At 36.3% G+C, this 14770-nt stretch overlaps 2 protein-coding genes across 2 annotated transcripts; both read left to right on the top strand.

The window, feature by feature from the left end:
- Positions 1 to 3416: 3416 nt before the first annotated feature.
- On the top strand, positions 3417 to 8034 carry LOC120141938 (protein BREVIS RADIX-like). Its single transcript, XM_039156699.1, has 7 exons — positions 3417 to 3821; positions 3965 to 4087; positions 4666 to 4834; positions 6678 to 7072; positions 7176 to 7305; positions 7385 to 7680; positions 7774 to 8034. Exons 3-7 carry the CDS (start codon positions 4718 to 4720, stop codon positions 7850 to 7852), a joined length of 1017 nt encoding a protein of 338 aa, XP_039012630.1. The 5' UTR covers positions 3417 to 3821; positions 3965 to 4087; positions 4666 to 4717; the 3' UTR covers positions 7853 to 8034.
- Positions 8035 to 11365: 3331 nt separating this feature from the next.
- On the top strand, positions 11366 to 14738 carry LOC120141939 (protein BREVIS RADIX-like). The gene is given in 7 exon segments (XM_039156701.1): positions 11366 to 11503; positions 13316 to 13710; positions 13794 to 13923; positions 14002 to 14134; positions 14137 to 14280; positions 14283 to 14307; positions 14405 to 14738. Coding segments are annotated over 7 exon segments (1023 nt in total). The 5' UTR covers positions 11366 to 11386; the 3' UTR covers positions 14484 to 14738.
- Positions 14739 to 14770: the final 32 nt, after the last annotated feature.

Genomic DNA, 14770 nt, shown 5'->3' with positions numbered 1-14770 from the left:
TTCATGTCTTCTAGAGAAGCTTGTTACAGACATTCCATTTGATGCAACAATTTTTTTTGTAGATCTGCAACTAATCTAGGGTGATACACATGACCGCCTTGTACCCAGGTTTGAGCTTGTCCCCCGAGCTTCACAAAAGCGCCCAAACGAAAATATGTAGTTTTTACCAAAGCCGCTATAGGTAAGTGACGTGCACCATTTAAGGTTGAATTGATTGTCTCAGCCAAGTTGGTCATCATTTGTCCATATCGATATCCACCATCATATGCGTTCGTCCACATTTCTTTATCAACGAGGCTGATGTAATCGTATCCTTCATCGTTTTTCGCCCGCAAATCTTGTAACCTGATCAAAAAATGTATAACTTACTAACTTGCTTTCTTTGCAAAATTAAAATGATCGAAAGAAAATAAACTACATCAGTTTCACTTACCCATGCGCATAATTAATTGACACTCATCATTCTTCTTGTACCTTCCATGGTAGTTCGCAGCAATGTGTCGGAGACAATACCTATATTGGACAAAAGGTGGTTGACACATTGGACCCAAAGACTTCATTGTTGCTTTGATCACAGCTCTGCGATCTGAAACGACACATATTTTTTCCCTCGTGATAACATGTGCACGTAAGTTTTGGAGGAAAAAAACCCAAAAATCTGTATCTTCTCCTTCAACAAGAGCAAAATTAACTGGAAGAATGTTGCGATTGCTATCTTGGACAACTGCCAATAATAAAACTTGCTTGTATTTTTCATACAAGAAAGTCTCGTCGATCTGGACCACAGGCTTACAATATTTGACAACATTAACGCACTGTGGGTAAGTCCAAAAAACCCGATAGAATGAGCATTGATCGCGAAGAACTCGATCGTTATGGTATGCATAGAAGGTTTCAAAGTCCACAATTTTCCCAGAATTCAACCTCCGCACCAGCCTAAACCAGTCTGGAAGTTCGTTGTAAGATGGATCTCATTCGCCATTAAGTTTGACAATGGCATTTTGTTTTGCCAACCAAACTTTTTTATAGGAGACAGTGTACACATACTATGATTATATAGCTGGAATCAACACAACAACAACTATATGAGAGCTTGCTTTTACCATGGGCATGATGGCTCGACATATCACTTCAGAGTCCAAGTTTGGATGATTTTGGTTGACCCCTCCAGCACAACATGTGTGAGGACCGTTGTACACTGTTAGTTCCCATCTGTTGTTTTTCCTCTTCCTCTTCGATACGCGAACCATTCAATTGCATCCGTTTTCGCGTCGGGCATATAGTAGCATACATATTTTTCTATCGTGGAGCGGTTGACTCTCGATTGAATAGAATTACGAATATTATAATTTTTATAGCCATCATCGCTTCTTCTTTGCTTGAAAACTTCATGCCTAAAGATAATTCACCATTATTTATTGATGAGTAATATCCATAGTTACCGAGATGAGACATATTCGCAAATTCTGGCCCGTACATTGCACCATAATCAGCTTCATACATATGTGCTGGAGGGTCAGTTTGTGCCACATTTGATGGAACTTCATCTACATTATCATCATCATCGAAGTTGAATTGCGGTGATTCTGGGTGAATGAATAGTCCAGTCTCAGCATCATCCGCACCAGAATCACGAAGCGGTTCTTCTGGTGGAGATGATGGTTCCTCCATGCTCTCCGCATTTAGGTTGAAGAACCTACTACTTACACGTCTTCCCCTTGAACTAGAAGGCATTTCGACATTGAGATCAAAAAAACTCGTAGTTGAATGCCTCCCACTGGAGCTTGAAGTCATCGTGTCAAATGGAAACTGCACAGATTGTTGCGTCGATAACATCTCCATATTAAGGTCAAAAAAATTTGTAGATGAATGCATTCCCCTTGAACTGGACACGATGTTGCCATACAGATTGTTCGTGGACCCACTTCGGTACATATCGTAAGGAGTTACGGATGAATATCTCCCCATTGAAGTTGATGTGATGGCACCATGATGCGGATTTCTCATTATGACATTAAAATCATTACATATTATTGTAGTCGGGTTGTCAACTTGATCAACTTGTTCAGCCAACCCATAGTGAGAACTTAATGACTGACCCCGAACAGCACGCACTTGAACAAACTTTGCATACATCTCAATATCGACGTCTGAATAATTACTTTGAGAACCAACCATCATTTCAACATCATCATTGTTAGATAGTTCGAACGTTGTATAAGTTAATGGCAATAATGATGTTGGAAATCTGTACTGCAACGACGACATTCTTCTACCACTTCCAACATAAACCCTTCCTCGAAATCTTCATTATCAGCTCCTCAAGAGTTATTTGAATGATATTTTAACACGCTCATTTGATACGAAAACAACGCCAATTTCATCTTCTCGAATTTCTCCATCATAATAAACAATAGCTGAAAGTCGACACATTCTTAGAGTTTAAAAGTGCGACAATATTATATCTGCAAAAAAACAACTGAAACAAACATGATTAAATAAATAATATATGAACAAAAATATAATACAATAAATTTTTTACATAAACGTAAATAATTTAAATAATATAATTTTATATTATTACTTGCACCGTAAAAATATTTCGACGTATGCTCCCGCATTCCCCTTGAATTGACACATAAATTAATTGAAAACAATTAGTATAATATTTTTTCAAATAATCATAATAAACAATAAGTATAATAAAAAAGTATTATAACAAAAGTACCTTATAACGAAAGATCGAAAAACTTCTGAATCAATATAAGAGGATTGTCGGATGTTATTTACTTATTGAAATGATTGTTGTATTATTTTTTTGATTTAGGGGGAATTGTGAGAGAGTTTACGGGGAGATGGTTATTTATAGCCGAGAGATGATGCTTTAAAGCGAGAAGTTCGGGTAAATTATGCAAGGAGTGATCCCAGCATCGCATTGCATTATGCATGTCTGATAATTGAGCATGTGATAATTGAAAAGCGCGACCCCTGTCCCGCGCTATAGCCCTACGTGACGTGAGGCGCGCCGCAGGAGCCGCTTTAGACACGTGTATCCATGTCAGCATAAGACGCGTTGCAGGGGCGCCTTACCCCATGTGACGTCAGATCAACGTAAATCGCGCTGCAGGGACACGCCTTACTACAAGGATGTTAGATCAAAAATATAATCTAAAAATGCATGATAGAGAAATATATAAGGTATAGGTGATATATCAGGAAAAACTCTATAAATTAGAAAATGAGGTTAAATAATTTTAATACTATTTTTTTCAATAAAATAGTTATATAAAATTTTCTATTTTTCTCAGCAAAGTACATCCCTCGCCTGGATGTTCTTCCCTCTCCGGTCAGGTCCCGATTCCGTTATTTAACGGCAGAATCCACATATGCCGTCAACCCCGTTTTCTCAGTCTGTATAAATACCGCGCCCTTAATTTGTTTGGTCTCTTGTCTCTCCGAGTGTTTTTGTCTCGATTTCTTTCTTCTTCTTTTTTAATTTTTTTCTATTTTTGGATTCATTTGCCAAAATCTAAATCCCCGAGCTTTTCAAATCCAAAGCTTTCCGTTTTTGGGAAGGTCTCGGATTCTCGGCCGATATATCGCCTGCATTTTTGTCACCCTATCGATATATTGTTGTACGTTTTCTGCTTATCATTTGTCTTCAATTTCTCAAGATTGTTCAACTCATATTCTTATCTGAAATCCATTCAAAGATTTTAAAGCTTTTTCTGATATTTCAAGCTTTAGAAGAAAGAAGAAAAATTTCGTCGTTCAATCGCTAACATATTCAATGGCTTTACTGTGTTATTAAAGTCGGCCAGGTAAGTGGGTCTTCTTCTTCTTTTCCCTATCTTTTTTTTCTTCTTAGCAGCCAAACAGAGCATTACTTTTCCTTTATGCTTTGCATCATTTTATACTGTTAGTAAAGCTATTCATTCTGAGTACGTATTTTTATGAACGAAAGCCCATCAGTTTTGATTCGTAGCTGTGCAAGAAGAGGAAGAAGAAGAGCAGAGCAGAGGAAATGAAATTAGAGATATAAAGAAAGACAGCTAAGAAAAGAAAACAGCGTTTGAGAGGATCGAGGGTAAGTCGTTTTCGAACAATAAATGATGCCAAATGGTAGCTTTCAATGTCCAACACGTTGCTGCTGAATATTCTCGTCACTTCGAAATAGTTCCATCTTCTTCTTCCTATGGGTTCGATAAAAACTGACTGAAAAAGAAAAAGAAAACTACACTACTTGTCCAATGTTTTGTCAGAAACATCGGCTTGCTTGAACAGAGCATTGTTTTTATTTTGTTTGAATCTATGTTTGTTACGTTAAAGCAAAGCATAGATTCCAACCTTGTTCCTTTGATCAATTAGGTTACTTTCCCATTATGTTTCCTTGTTCACTTTTACGATTACTGACTGTATACTTTTCAAAATATAACAATAACAAGCACCTTGTTTTTTCTATTCATTTTGTTTCTCTCTTATCTTCACACCATCTGCAATTATGTGTCCCCTCTCTAAACCAACCAGTGCATGCAAAATGTTTCATTCAGTTTTGACCATCATTACCCTCGAAAAAGATGTACCCTCATAAGTCCACAATCCAAACATGGAACACAACATAATCTTCTTAATTTGAATTTATCTATTTTTGTTGGTTTCATGCAGACGAAGACAACAGGAAAAGTATAAATCAAAAGCAAAGAAAGAAAGAGAGAAAATGTTTACGTGCATAGCGTGCACAAAGCAAATGGCCGATGGAGGGGAAGAAGCAGATGGAGCGCGTGCAAGTGGCACGCCTAGCACTAAAGAGGCTGTCAAAAGACTGACCACACAGGTTCTACTTCCAAACATGAAATACAAACTAATGTTATTAATTTGAATTTGTATTTATAATATTATGATATTAATTAATATATTTTAAATTCATTCTATTACCATATTTATATATATATATGTATATATATATATATATATTATGTGTTACATATTATTAATCTTCTAAAGTTGATAGACTCAACTCAAACTTGAAAAATTAATCTACTAATATTTTTTTATTCGTTATAATCTTAATTTATAACTTAAATTTTATTTAAAATATTTTCGAGTATAGTCAAATTTATGAAATTATTATTTTAGTCAATTGAGTCTAACTTTTTAACCACAAATCTAAAAAAATATTTTTTTAGATTCGAGTCGAATTTTATTCATTTCTCAATAGATTTTTATGATTTACGTGATCCAAAAATCAAAAGGATATTAGGATGAGAGTAAATTGGTGTATGTGTTAAGGGTTTAGCAGCTTGAATGAAGATATTAAGCTGAGGATTGCACTTTTGAAAACCAACAAGTCAAGCAACATCCTTGAAGAATCCATTGGGCAAAGAGGGTTTTAATAAAAGTGGCTAAAAGTGAGAAGCTTTGGAGTAAAACGGCGAGGATGCAGTCGGCTTTATATTCGAGTAAACTGCACTGTTCACTGGGGCTATTAGAAGCTAGGCTCGTAGCTATTTCCGTAACTTAGAGCAACAAGAATCCTGCCCCAAGCAAAGTCCCCATCAGCCGTTCCACTTGTTTTTATGGCCTTTCTTTAGGAATAGGTCTCTAGGACCCTCGATATTAGGCCATATGCAGACAACACTTCCGCTTCATATGGGTTACATATTCTGTAGATTCTAGTTTGGATTTGAATGGATAAAATCACTTCCACGATTCCTGCCCAATATCCTGCCTACTTCCAGTTATTACCCAGCTTCCGTCTAGGTGTTTAATAGGTACATTAGGGGTGTCTATTATCCTATCCTAAACTTCATATATCTTAAAATTCGAATTATTCAAATTAAGATCTGTATTTGATCTACAAAAATTACATAACTGGTTTTTTTATATATAAATTTTAGATCAGATATTCTTACATCCAAATCCTAGTATGTAATTTAATTTGGCAAAAATTTTAAATATAAATTTCATATTTTATGACTTTATGCAATATCCTTTATACATCTATATTTCTCTCTCTCTCTATATATATATAATTATTCACGCACAATAAATAATTAAACATCCTAATTTTAATGTATTAGAGGCTTACTTGATTAATGAGTTACTCACTCACTCAGCAAGAGGATGTCTAAACTTTAAAATTAAATTTTTATCAATTTTTAGATGATCCAAGAATTAGGCGTTCAGTATCCAATTTGATTATTCGTTTTAGATATTCGAATTAATAGGAAAAAAAACAGATGAAATATTTGAATTTTTATATCAGATTAACGTATTGTATAAAATATACCGAATTTTTTTCACACTACTAAGGGATATCTGACCACTAATTACCTAAGCAAATGTATTAAATAGGATAATGGCCAATAGGAAGTGGGGTATCTTTAGAAAAGACACCCCCAAGTGTCGTGGGCCTGACCACCATTGAATTCTTGTAGATCCACTGTGTTTGAAATGTAGGCATATGGGGAATCAAAAGAGAAATCTATGCGTTTGAATGTGCAGTGATATGATACACATTGACAGCTAGAACAGCCCTTCAGATGGTAGCAGACAAGTACATTTTATCAGTTCAAACCGTTAGAAAAACAGTGTTTGTTGTAGTTTGAAATCGATGATTCATAACAGACCAACAGTATTTGGCGCCTCTCATTAGCTTGAATTCTGATAATGTGCAGATCAAGGATATGGCATTGAAATTTTCTGGAGCTTACAAGCAATGCAAGCCCTGCACAGGCTCCAGCAGCTACAAGAAAGGAAGTCGACCGTATCCCGATTTTGATGCCGCTTCGGAAGGGGTTCCATACCCCTACATGGGTGGAAGCACTAGTTCAACGCCTGCATGGGACTTCGTCAGCGCCAATCATCATCCAGGAAGATCAGACTCGAGATTTACCGGCGCATTCAGTGGCGATAGAACTCCGGGATATCCAGAGTCTTTCTCCGCCCAGGATTTGGTGTTGGAGGATGAGGATGAGCCTAAGGAATGGATGGCACAGGTGGAACCTGGTGTTCATATAACTTTTGTGCCCCTTCCTAATGGAGGAAATGATCTAAAACGGATTCGATTCAGGTATGCCATCAACCATCCATGCCAGCAATGATTTCGGTTTCGAACCACATAGATATGTATATATATACGGACATTGACGTTACTTATGCTTTGAATATCGAAGCCGGGAGATGTTCAACAAGTGGCAAGCACAACAGTGGTGGGGTGAGAATTATGATAGAATCATGGAGCTCTATAATGTACAGAGATTTAATCGTCAGGCATTACATACTCCCCAAAGGTCTGAAGACGAGGTAAACCACCACCTTCCTGTTAACACATTTTGTTACTTAATAATCAATTTGGTTTACCTTTGTGATCTATACACTGCAGACGCAAAGGGATTCCTGTAATTCAAGGATGGGATCTGCGATGGAAAGTCCCATGCCTCATTGGACGCCAAGAAACAACTATAAACCTTACGGTGCAGGGCATAGTGGTGGCACAAGAGGTGATGCATCGTTTGATGCTGCACGAACGACAACCTCGTCGAGAGACGATCCTTCTGTTTCGGTGAGCAATGCGAGTGAAATGGAGGCTGAATGGGTTGAACAAGATGAACCCGGGGTTTATATTACCATCAGACAGTTGGTAGATGGCACCAAAGAACTCAGGCGTGTCAGATTCAGGTGATCAAATTCATATTTGTTATATCATCGTCTCTGGCAAACAAAAATTCAGATATGTATATGGTTTATAATTTGACCGTTGAAATTGGGCAGCCGCGAAAGATTCGGAGAAGTAAATGCAAAGCAGTGGTGGGAGGAGAACAGAGATAGGATACAGGCACAATACCTTTAAATTTTGTAACAGTATTGGTTACAAATGGACGATCAGCGGTAAATGCGTTTAGCATTTAGATGTTCCCTCTCAATTTTGGCTGTGAAAACACGTAGTGGGTAAATAGTACTACTACAAGGCAACTGGGGTTTTGTCACCTTTGCTTATGACAAAAACTCTCGACTAATAATGTTATTTCACTCGACACTAGTCTCTGTCAGTTTTCATACATGGTGACAACCCATTCGGGCTTTGTTTCCCATCTGCTGCTGGGGGCAACGTTGTTCTCGGTTTTTTTGTTTACTTTGTAATACAAAGCATTCGAGATGACGAGCTAGAAATACATGTTTGTTTTTGTTTGTTTGTTTTTAAGAAAAACACAATTATCAGAGATGATTGAGATCATCAACATCACTTTCCCAATCAACGTTCGAAAAATACACAAGAACTAGTATTTGACTCTGTCGACAAGAAAACTAAAGATCATAATTAATTGTTTCTTTAAAGTATCTCGAAATTCTCTCTATTGTTGTCCAATGAACATCTTTAGGCCCCTACATGAACTAAGCAACCTTGTTGATAGCAAAAGAAATATCAAGTCTAGTAGGACATATATTATTGTAAAGTTATAACTACACTACTATATTCATGAGGGTTACTTAGCTTTGTCCCATCATGCTTGGTAAATTTTAGAGATCCAATCCAACAATTGAACTTGCAACATATTTCGCATCAGTAATGTGTCTTTTACAACTTGGATGGACCGAGGGTGCTGGGATGCGGTCGCATCCCTTAGAAATTTTAAAATTCTATATAATTTATATATTTTTATTGATAATCTAATTTTATACCTCTAAAATTATACGATTATGCACCCCTAAATTTCTAGCATAACGTTCTAAATACAAAATTAGTAAAATATCACGCAATAGTTATCATTTTTATTTTATTATACGAGAGAGATATACATTATCATTTTATAATCGAATGACAAACACATGTTGAGCCGGAAATAAATAATAAATATAGAATTTCGAGTATGAAAATTTGTATATAAACTAGAGAAAGGGAAGGGATCTTAAAAGGAGATTTGGAAATGAGTGATGAAATCGCATCCATCTGATTTAAATTAAATTCGCATTGCCTTTTTCTTTTTCTCTTTTCTTCTTTGTTCACTTGCCTTGAGGCAAAGAGGGGTGTTGCCCATGCTTTGACAGGTTTTATGACTTGGTTCCATGGACACACTATTCTAACTTCAAATATTTAATTAAAGACAATTTGAATTATAATATACTCTTAATCATAAACAAATTCCTATATGGGGTTCATGGTTTAAGTTATTCACATCAGGAATAGCTAAATTAAAAAAAAGTAAAATTATTGTTTTTACTAATAAAATATTCTTTCAGCTTTAATAAATGTAGGAAAAATAGAAAGAGTAGAAACACTGTATAAAAGTCTCCTTTCAATAATATTCACTCTCTTTTCGATGCTAACAATACTTTTTATCCATTTTTCAAAGAGCAAGAAACTAGATTTATATTAAGGGTTATTAATATAATCATATTTAGGGTAAACTATGGATTTAGTCATTAAATATTCTTACGATTCTGTTTTGGACATCCAACTATTTTTTTTAAAAATAGTTATGTTTTAGTTTGATTTTGGTCACTTATCGTCAAAAAACTAACAGAAATGTTGATGGGGTAATTTTTTTAATGATGGCATGAGATTTACCCGTCATTATGGTAACACGTAAGTATCAATGTTAACTTTTTAATATAAGTTACCAAAATAAACTAGAACGTAACGTTGTTATTAATGATTTTGAAAAAAAAAATGAGTGACCAAAACATAACCAAAGTGATAGTTAAGTGATTAAATACTTAGTTTGTCCTAATATTTATGAATATGAAATGGTGATGGGACGGTTGATCATAGCTCATATACGCAGTCAAACTCTAATCACTATCTGATGATAAAATCCCAGCCAATATGATAACCCAAACCTTTATTACATCAGCAAAACACGTGGTCCCTACATGCTCTCTCCGGTCCGATCACTTGCCTGTAACAACAAACAAGACCAAAATTTTTTGTTTCCGTTATTTAACGGCAGAACCCCACAGATGCTGTCAACCCCCTAACCCCGTATCTCAATATCGGTCTATATAAATACCAAAGCCCTTTGGTTTGTTTTCGTCTCCTTGTCTGTACGCGTGATTTTCTATTTTTGGATTCATTTGCCAAAATCTAAATCGCTGTGCTTTCCATATCCAAAACATTCCGTTTTGCTGAAGGTCTCGGATTCTCGGCCGATAAATCGTTATATTATCGTACGTTTTCTGCTCATATTTTTTTTCTCAGCTCGTTTTCTCAAGCCAAATCCATTGGATTTTAAAGCTCTGCGCTTTTTTGTTTTCCAAAATTTAGAAGAAAGGAGCAAATTTTCTTAGCTCAATCACTGAGAATTTCATAGGCTTTACTGGGTTTTGTTTAAAGTTGAGCAGGGTAAGTGGGTTTTCTTCTTTTGCCTAGCTTTTTTTTTCTCAGCAACCAAACAGCGCAGTACTTTTCCTTTATGATTTGCATTGTTTTCTACTGTTATTAAAGGTATTCGTTCTGAGTATGTGTTTTTATGAATGAAAACCCACCAGTTTCTGATTCGTAGCTGTGAGAAAAAAAGCTGAACAGAGCGAAGCAGAGAGCAGAGGAAATGAAATTAGAGATAGAAAGAAGGACAGCTAAGGAAAAGAAAGAAAACAGCATTTAAGAGTATCGAGGGACGAGGGTAAGTCGTTTTCTAACAATAAATGATGCCAAATGGTAGTTTTCAACCGAAACAAATCTTAATATTCTCTTGTCTCTTTGTCCATTCATTTCTCGACACTCGAAATAGGCTCATCTTCTTCTTCTTCTTCGTCGTCTTCGAGAAAAACAGATTGAAAAAGAAAAAGAAAACTACTCTACTGCTCCAGTGTTTCTCTATTATATTATTCTTTTGGTCGCTTTGTTTTTTTATTCAACTTTATTAATTTAAATTTTGTCAAAAACATAGGCTTGCTTGAACAGAGCATTGTTTTTTTTTAAATTTTGAATCTCTGTTGGTTACGTTAAAGCAAAGCATATATTCCAATCTTGGTCCTTTGATCAATTAGGTTACTTTCCGATTGGTATGTTCCATTATGTTTACTTCTTTATTTTGTTTTTTTCCCAATAATTGACTGTTTGCAAGCACTTTTGTGGGGTGTATGTGGCCTTACTTCTCTGATCCCGAGCTCGCTCTTTTTCTTTTTGTTTCTCTTTTCCTTTTAGTCATTGTCGAAACAAAACTCTTAAGGGATGATGCTGGTGCAACACTCACACTTGTTGGATTGTTTTCTTGTATGAATGTGGTTTTTCTTTTGTTCTTTTCTTGCGTGTCAAACATGTTGGTCTATTGTTCTACTGCAACAATGTCTCCTCATCTCAGTGCATGAAGAATGTTTCATGGATTCATTTCAGGTACAGTAAGAGAATAAGTAGAGGAGAAATCAAAAGAAAAGAAAGGAAAAAATGTTTACGTGCATAGCGTGCACAAAGCAAACGGAGGATGGAGGGGAAGAAGAAGAAGGAGCGCGTGGAAGTGGCACACCGAGCACTAAAGAGGCTGTCAAAAGCCTGACCACGCAGGTTCTACTTCTATCTATCTCTTCTCCTTTGTTTCTTCTTTGGTTCATTCATTCAATCTATCTTTAGCTTAGGCTTTGCTTTTATCAGTTTACTTTTTTCTACTTTAGGATTTTGTTTGTGAAAATGAACAAAAATCATAATCCCAATTAGCTGATGATTTCCTTTGCCTGGGGACCACTTCTTCTTTGGCATCTTTTTCTTCCACGTTTAGTGCTGTAAAAGCTGTGCATGGGGTGGGGGTATGTAACCTGCAGTAGATGGGGTAAATTTGGTGCATTTGGTGTTTAGGATTTTGCCATGAAAACCAATAAGTCAAGGCAAGATCCTTGAAGATTGAAGATACCAATGTGCAAAGAGGGTTATAATAAATGCGGCCAAAAGTGAGAACCTTTGTGTGGTTATAGTTTAGATTTGAGTACACTGCACTGTTCACTGTTGTGCAGGGCTATGGGTAAATAGGATTTGAACGTAGGCAGCTTTAGGCTGTTGTTAAATGCTTAAGAAAATGAATCCTCGTCGGTGTACAAAGATCCCACCTTTTCTTTAGGACCAGGTCCTCTAGGATTGTGAACAATAGGCAGATGCAGAGGACACTCTCCCTTCATATGGGTTACATATTCTCTAGGCTTTAGTCAAGATTTTGATGGACAACATCCTCCCCACTTATTAACTTCTTTATCTATGTTTATCATATACATCTCAAAATATAGATCTTTTCAAACGTCTTTTAATTCTACGTCGAAATTTGGACACTTTAACAAAAAAGAGGGAACAGCGTTGCTTTTATTTACTAAATGTCTTACAGAAATAGCTTAATTTAAAAATTAAGTATTTAATTTTTTTTCCTTTTTTACTTTAGGTGATTAATATTCTTTTAATATAAATATTGAAATTTTATTTTATTAGTATTTTTAAATTGAATCATTAAATTCATTATAAAAAATATATATTATCCAATGTATATATCACAGTTAACATGAATTATAATTACTTTTCATTTTTTAATAAAAAATAAATACCTAAACTATAATTATTCTTTTGGATTTTTTATTTGCGAAGATGGAAGAGTATGAGATAATCAGTAATGGGGGAAGATCTCCGACAATGGAAGGAATAGACGGTAGTGGTTTCAACGACAACAAAAAGATTTTATGAAATTTTTAGAAATTAAGCATTTTAGGATCTTCAAAATTAGAGATTCTATGGGTTTTTTTAATATAAAATAAAGATTAATTAAGCATGAAGTTATGGATTTACTGACTACTCATTTTAGTTAATCCTAGAGAAATAGTATAATATGGTGTTTTAGGATGGGGTTGTTAAGAAATAAAAAATTGTGGGAATAGCCAATAGGAAGTAGTGAGGGGGTATCTTTAGAAAAGACTATTCGGTGTATATTAAAAAAATACACCCCAAGTGTCAAGGGCCTGACCCACCATTAATTCTTGTCGGTCCACTGTGTTTGAAAAGAAAAAAGAAAAATCTATGCTTGCAAATGGGCACTGGTATCATACAAATTGACAGCTAGAACAACAGCTCTTCAGGTGGTAGCAGACAAGTACATTTTATCAGTTCAAACTGTTAGACCAACAGTGTTGACTGCTCTTGAATTTTCACAGTTTGACTTGTCTTTTTCCTTTTTTGGGGTGGAGTCTATGCAGGTGAGCTTAGACTTTGAATAACGACTATGAAATAAACAAGTATTTTTCCAATATGACATGATCTTGTTGAAGCCGAGCATATTGATGAACATGGAGTTGTATCTTGTCTACTTTGTGTTTCTCATTGACATGAATTCTGATAAATGTGCAGATCAAGGATATGGCATTGAAATTTTCTGGAGCTTACAAGCAATGCAAGCCCTGCACAGGCTCTAGCAGCTACAAGACAGGGAGTCGACCGTATCCGGATTTCGATGCTGCTTCGGAAGGTATTCCATACCCCTACATGGGTGGAAGCTCTAGTTCAACGCCTGCTTGGGACTTCACTAGTGCCAGTCATCGTCCAGGAAGATCGGACTCGAGATTTACAGGGGCATTCAGTGGTGAAAGAACTTCGGTGTATAGAGAGTCTTTCTCGGTCCAGGATTTGGTGTTGGAAGATGAGGATGAGCCCAAGGAATGGATGGCACAGGTGGAACCTGGTGTTCATATAACTTTTGTGTCACTTCCTAATGGAGGAAATGATCTAAAACGGATTCGATTCAGGTATGTCATGAACCATCCATGCCACCAATGATTTACCTTTGTATATTATACGGAAACTGACATTAATTAGGCTTCGAATGAAGTCGGGAGATGTTCGACAAGTGGCAAGCGCAGCGGTGGTGGGGTGAGAACTACGATAGAATCATGGAGCTCTATAATGTAGAGAGATTTAATCGTCAGGCATTACATACTCCCCCAAGGTCTGAAGATGAGGTAAACCGCCATCTCACATTTAATACATTTTGTTAATCAAGTTGAAGTTCCAGAGAGAAAAAAGTTTATATACTGCAGACACAAAGGGATTCGTCTTATTCAAGGGTGGGATCAGCAATGGAAAGTCCCATGCCTCATTGGACACCAAGAAACAACTATAGGCCCTACAGTGCAGGGCCTAGTGGTTTTTGTCCGGGTGGCACGAGAGGCGACCTTCGTTTGATGCTGCACGAACGACGACCTCGTCGAGAGATGAGCCTTCTGTTTCGGTCAGCAATGCCAGTGAAATGGAGGCCGAATGGATTGAAGAAGATGAACCCGGGGTTTATATTACCATCAGACAGTTGGCTGATGGCACCAGGAACTCCGACGTGTCAGGTTCAGGTAAATCAAATTCATATTTATTTACCAACACAAAATAAGAATGCATCTTTGCCTATGTAGACGATTTATTTATAATTTGGATATTGAAATTGAGCAGCCGCGAAAGATTTGGAGAAGTAAATGCAAAGCAGTGGTGGGAGGAGAACAGAGATAGGATACAAGCACAATACCTTTAAAAATTATTATACTATTGATCCAAAGCGGTGGATCTAAATGTGTGTTGAATTTGGCTGTTCCCTCTCAATTTTGGCTATGAACCAGACACGTCCCGTACGCAAGTAGTGGGTAAAGAGTAGAGAAAGAAACAAGTTGAGATTCTACGAGGCAGCAGGGTTTTTGTCATCTTTGCTTATGACAAAACAGTGTTAAATGTAATTTCACACAAACACTAATCTCTCTCAATTTTCATTCATCCCAGCTGCTGCTGGGACTCCCCCCCTTCTCTCTATTTTTTCTGTTGGTC

Source organism: Hibiscus syriacus, unplaced genomic scaffold, assembly GCF_006381635.1.
Source record: "Hibiscus syriacus cultivar Baekdansim isolate YM2019G1 unplaced genomic scaffold, ASM638163v2 tig00110816_pilon, whole genome shotgun sequence".
In the NCBI taxonomy this organism is placed as follows: domain Eukaryota; kingdom Viridiplantae; phylum Streptophyta; class Magnoliopsida; order Malvales; family Malvaceae; genus Hibiscus; species Hibiscus syriacus.
The sequence above is the reverse complement of the archived record's forward strand: the minus strand, read 5'-3'. Positions and strand labels throughout refer to the sequence as shown.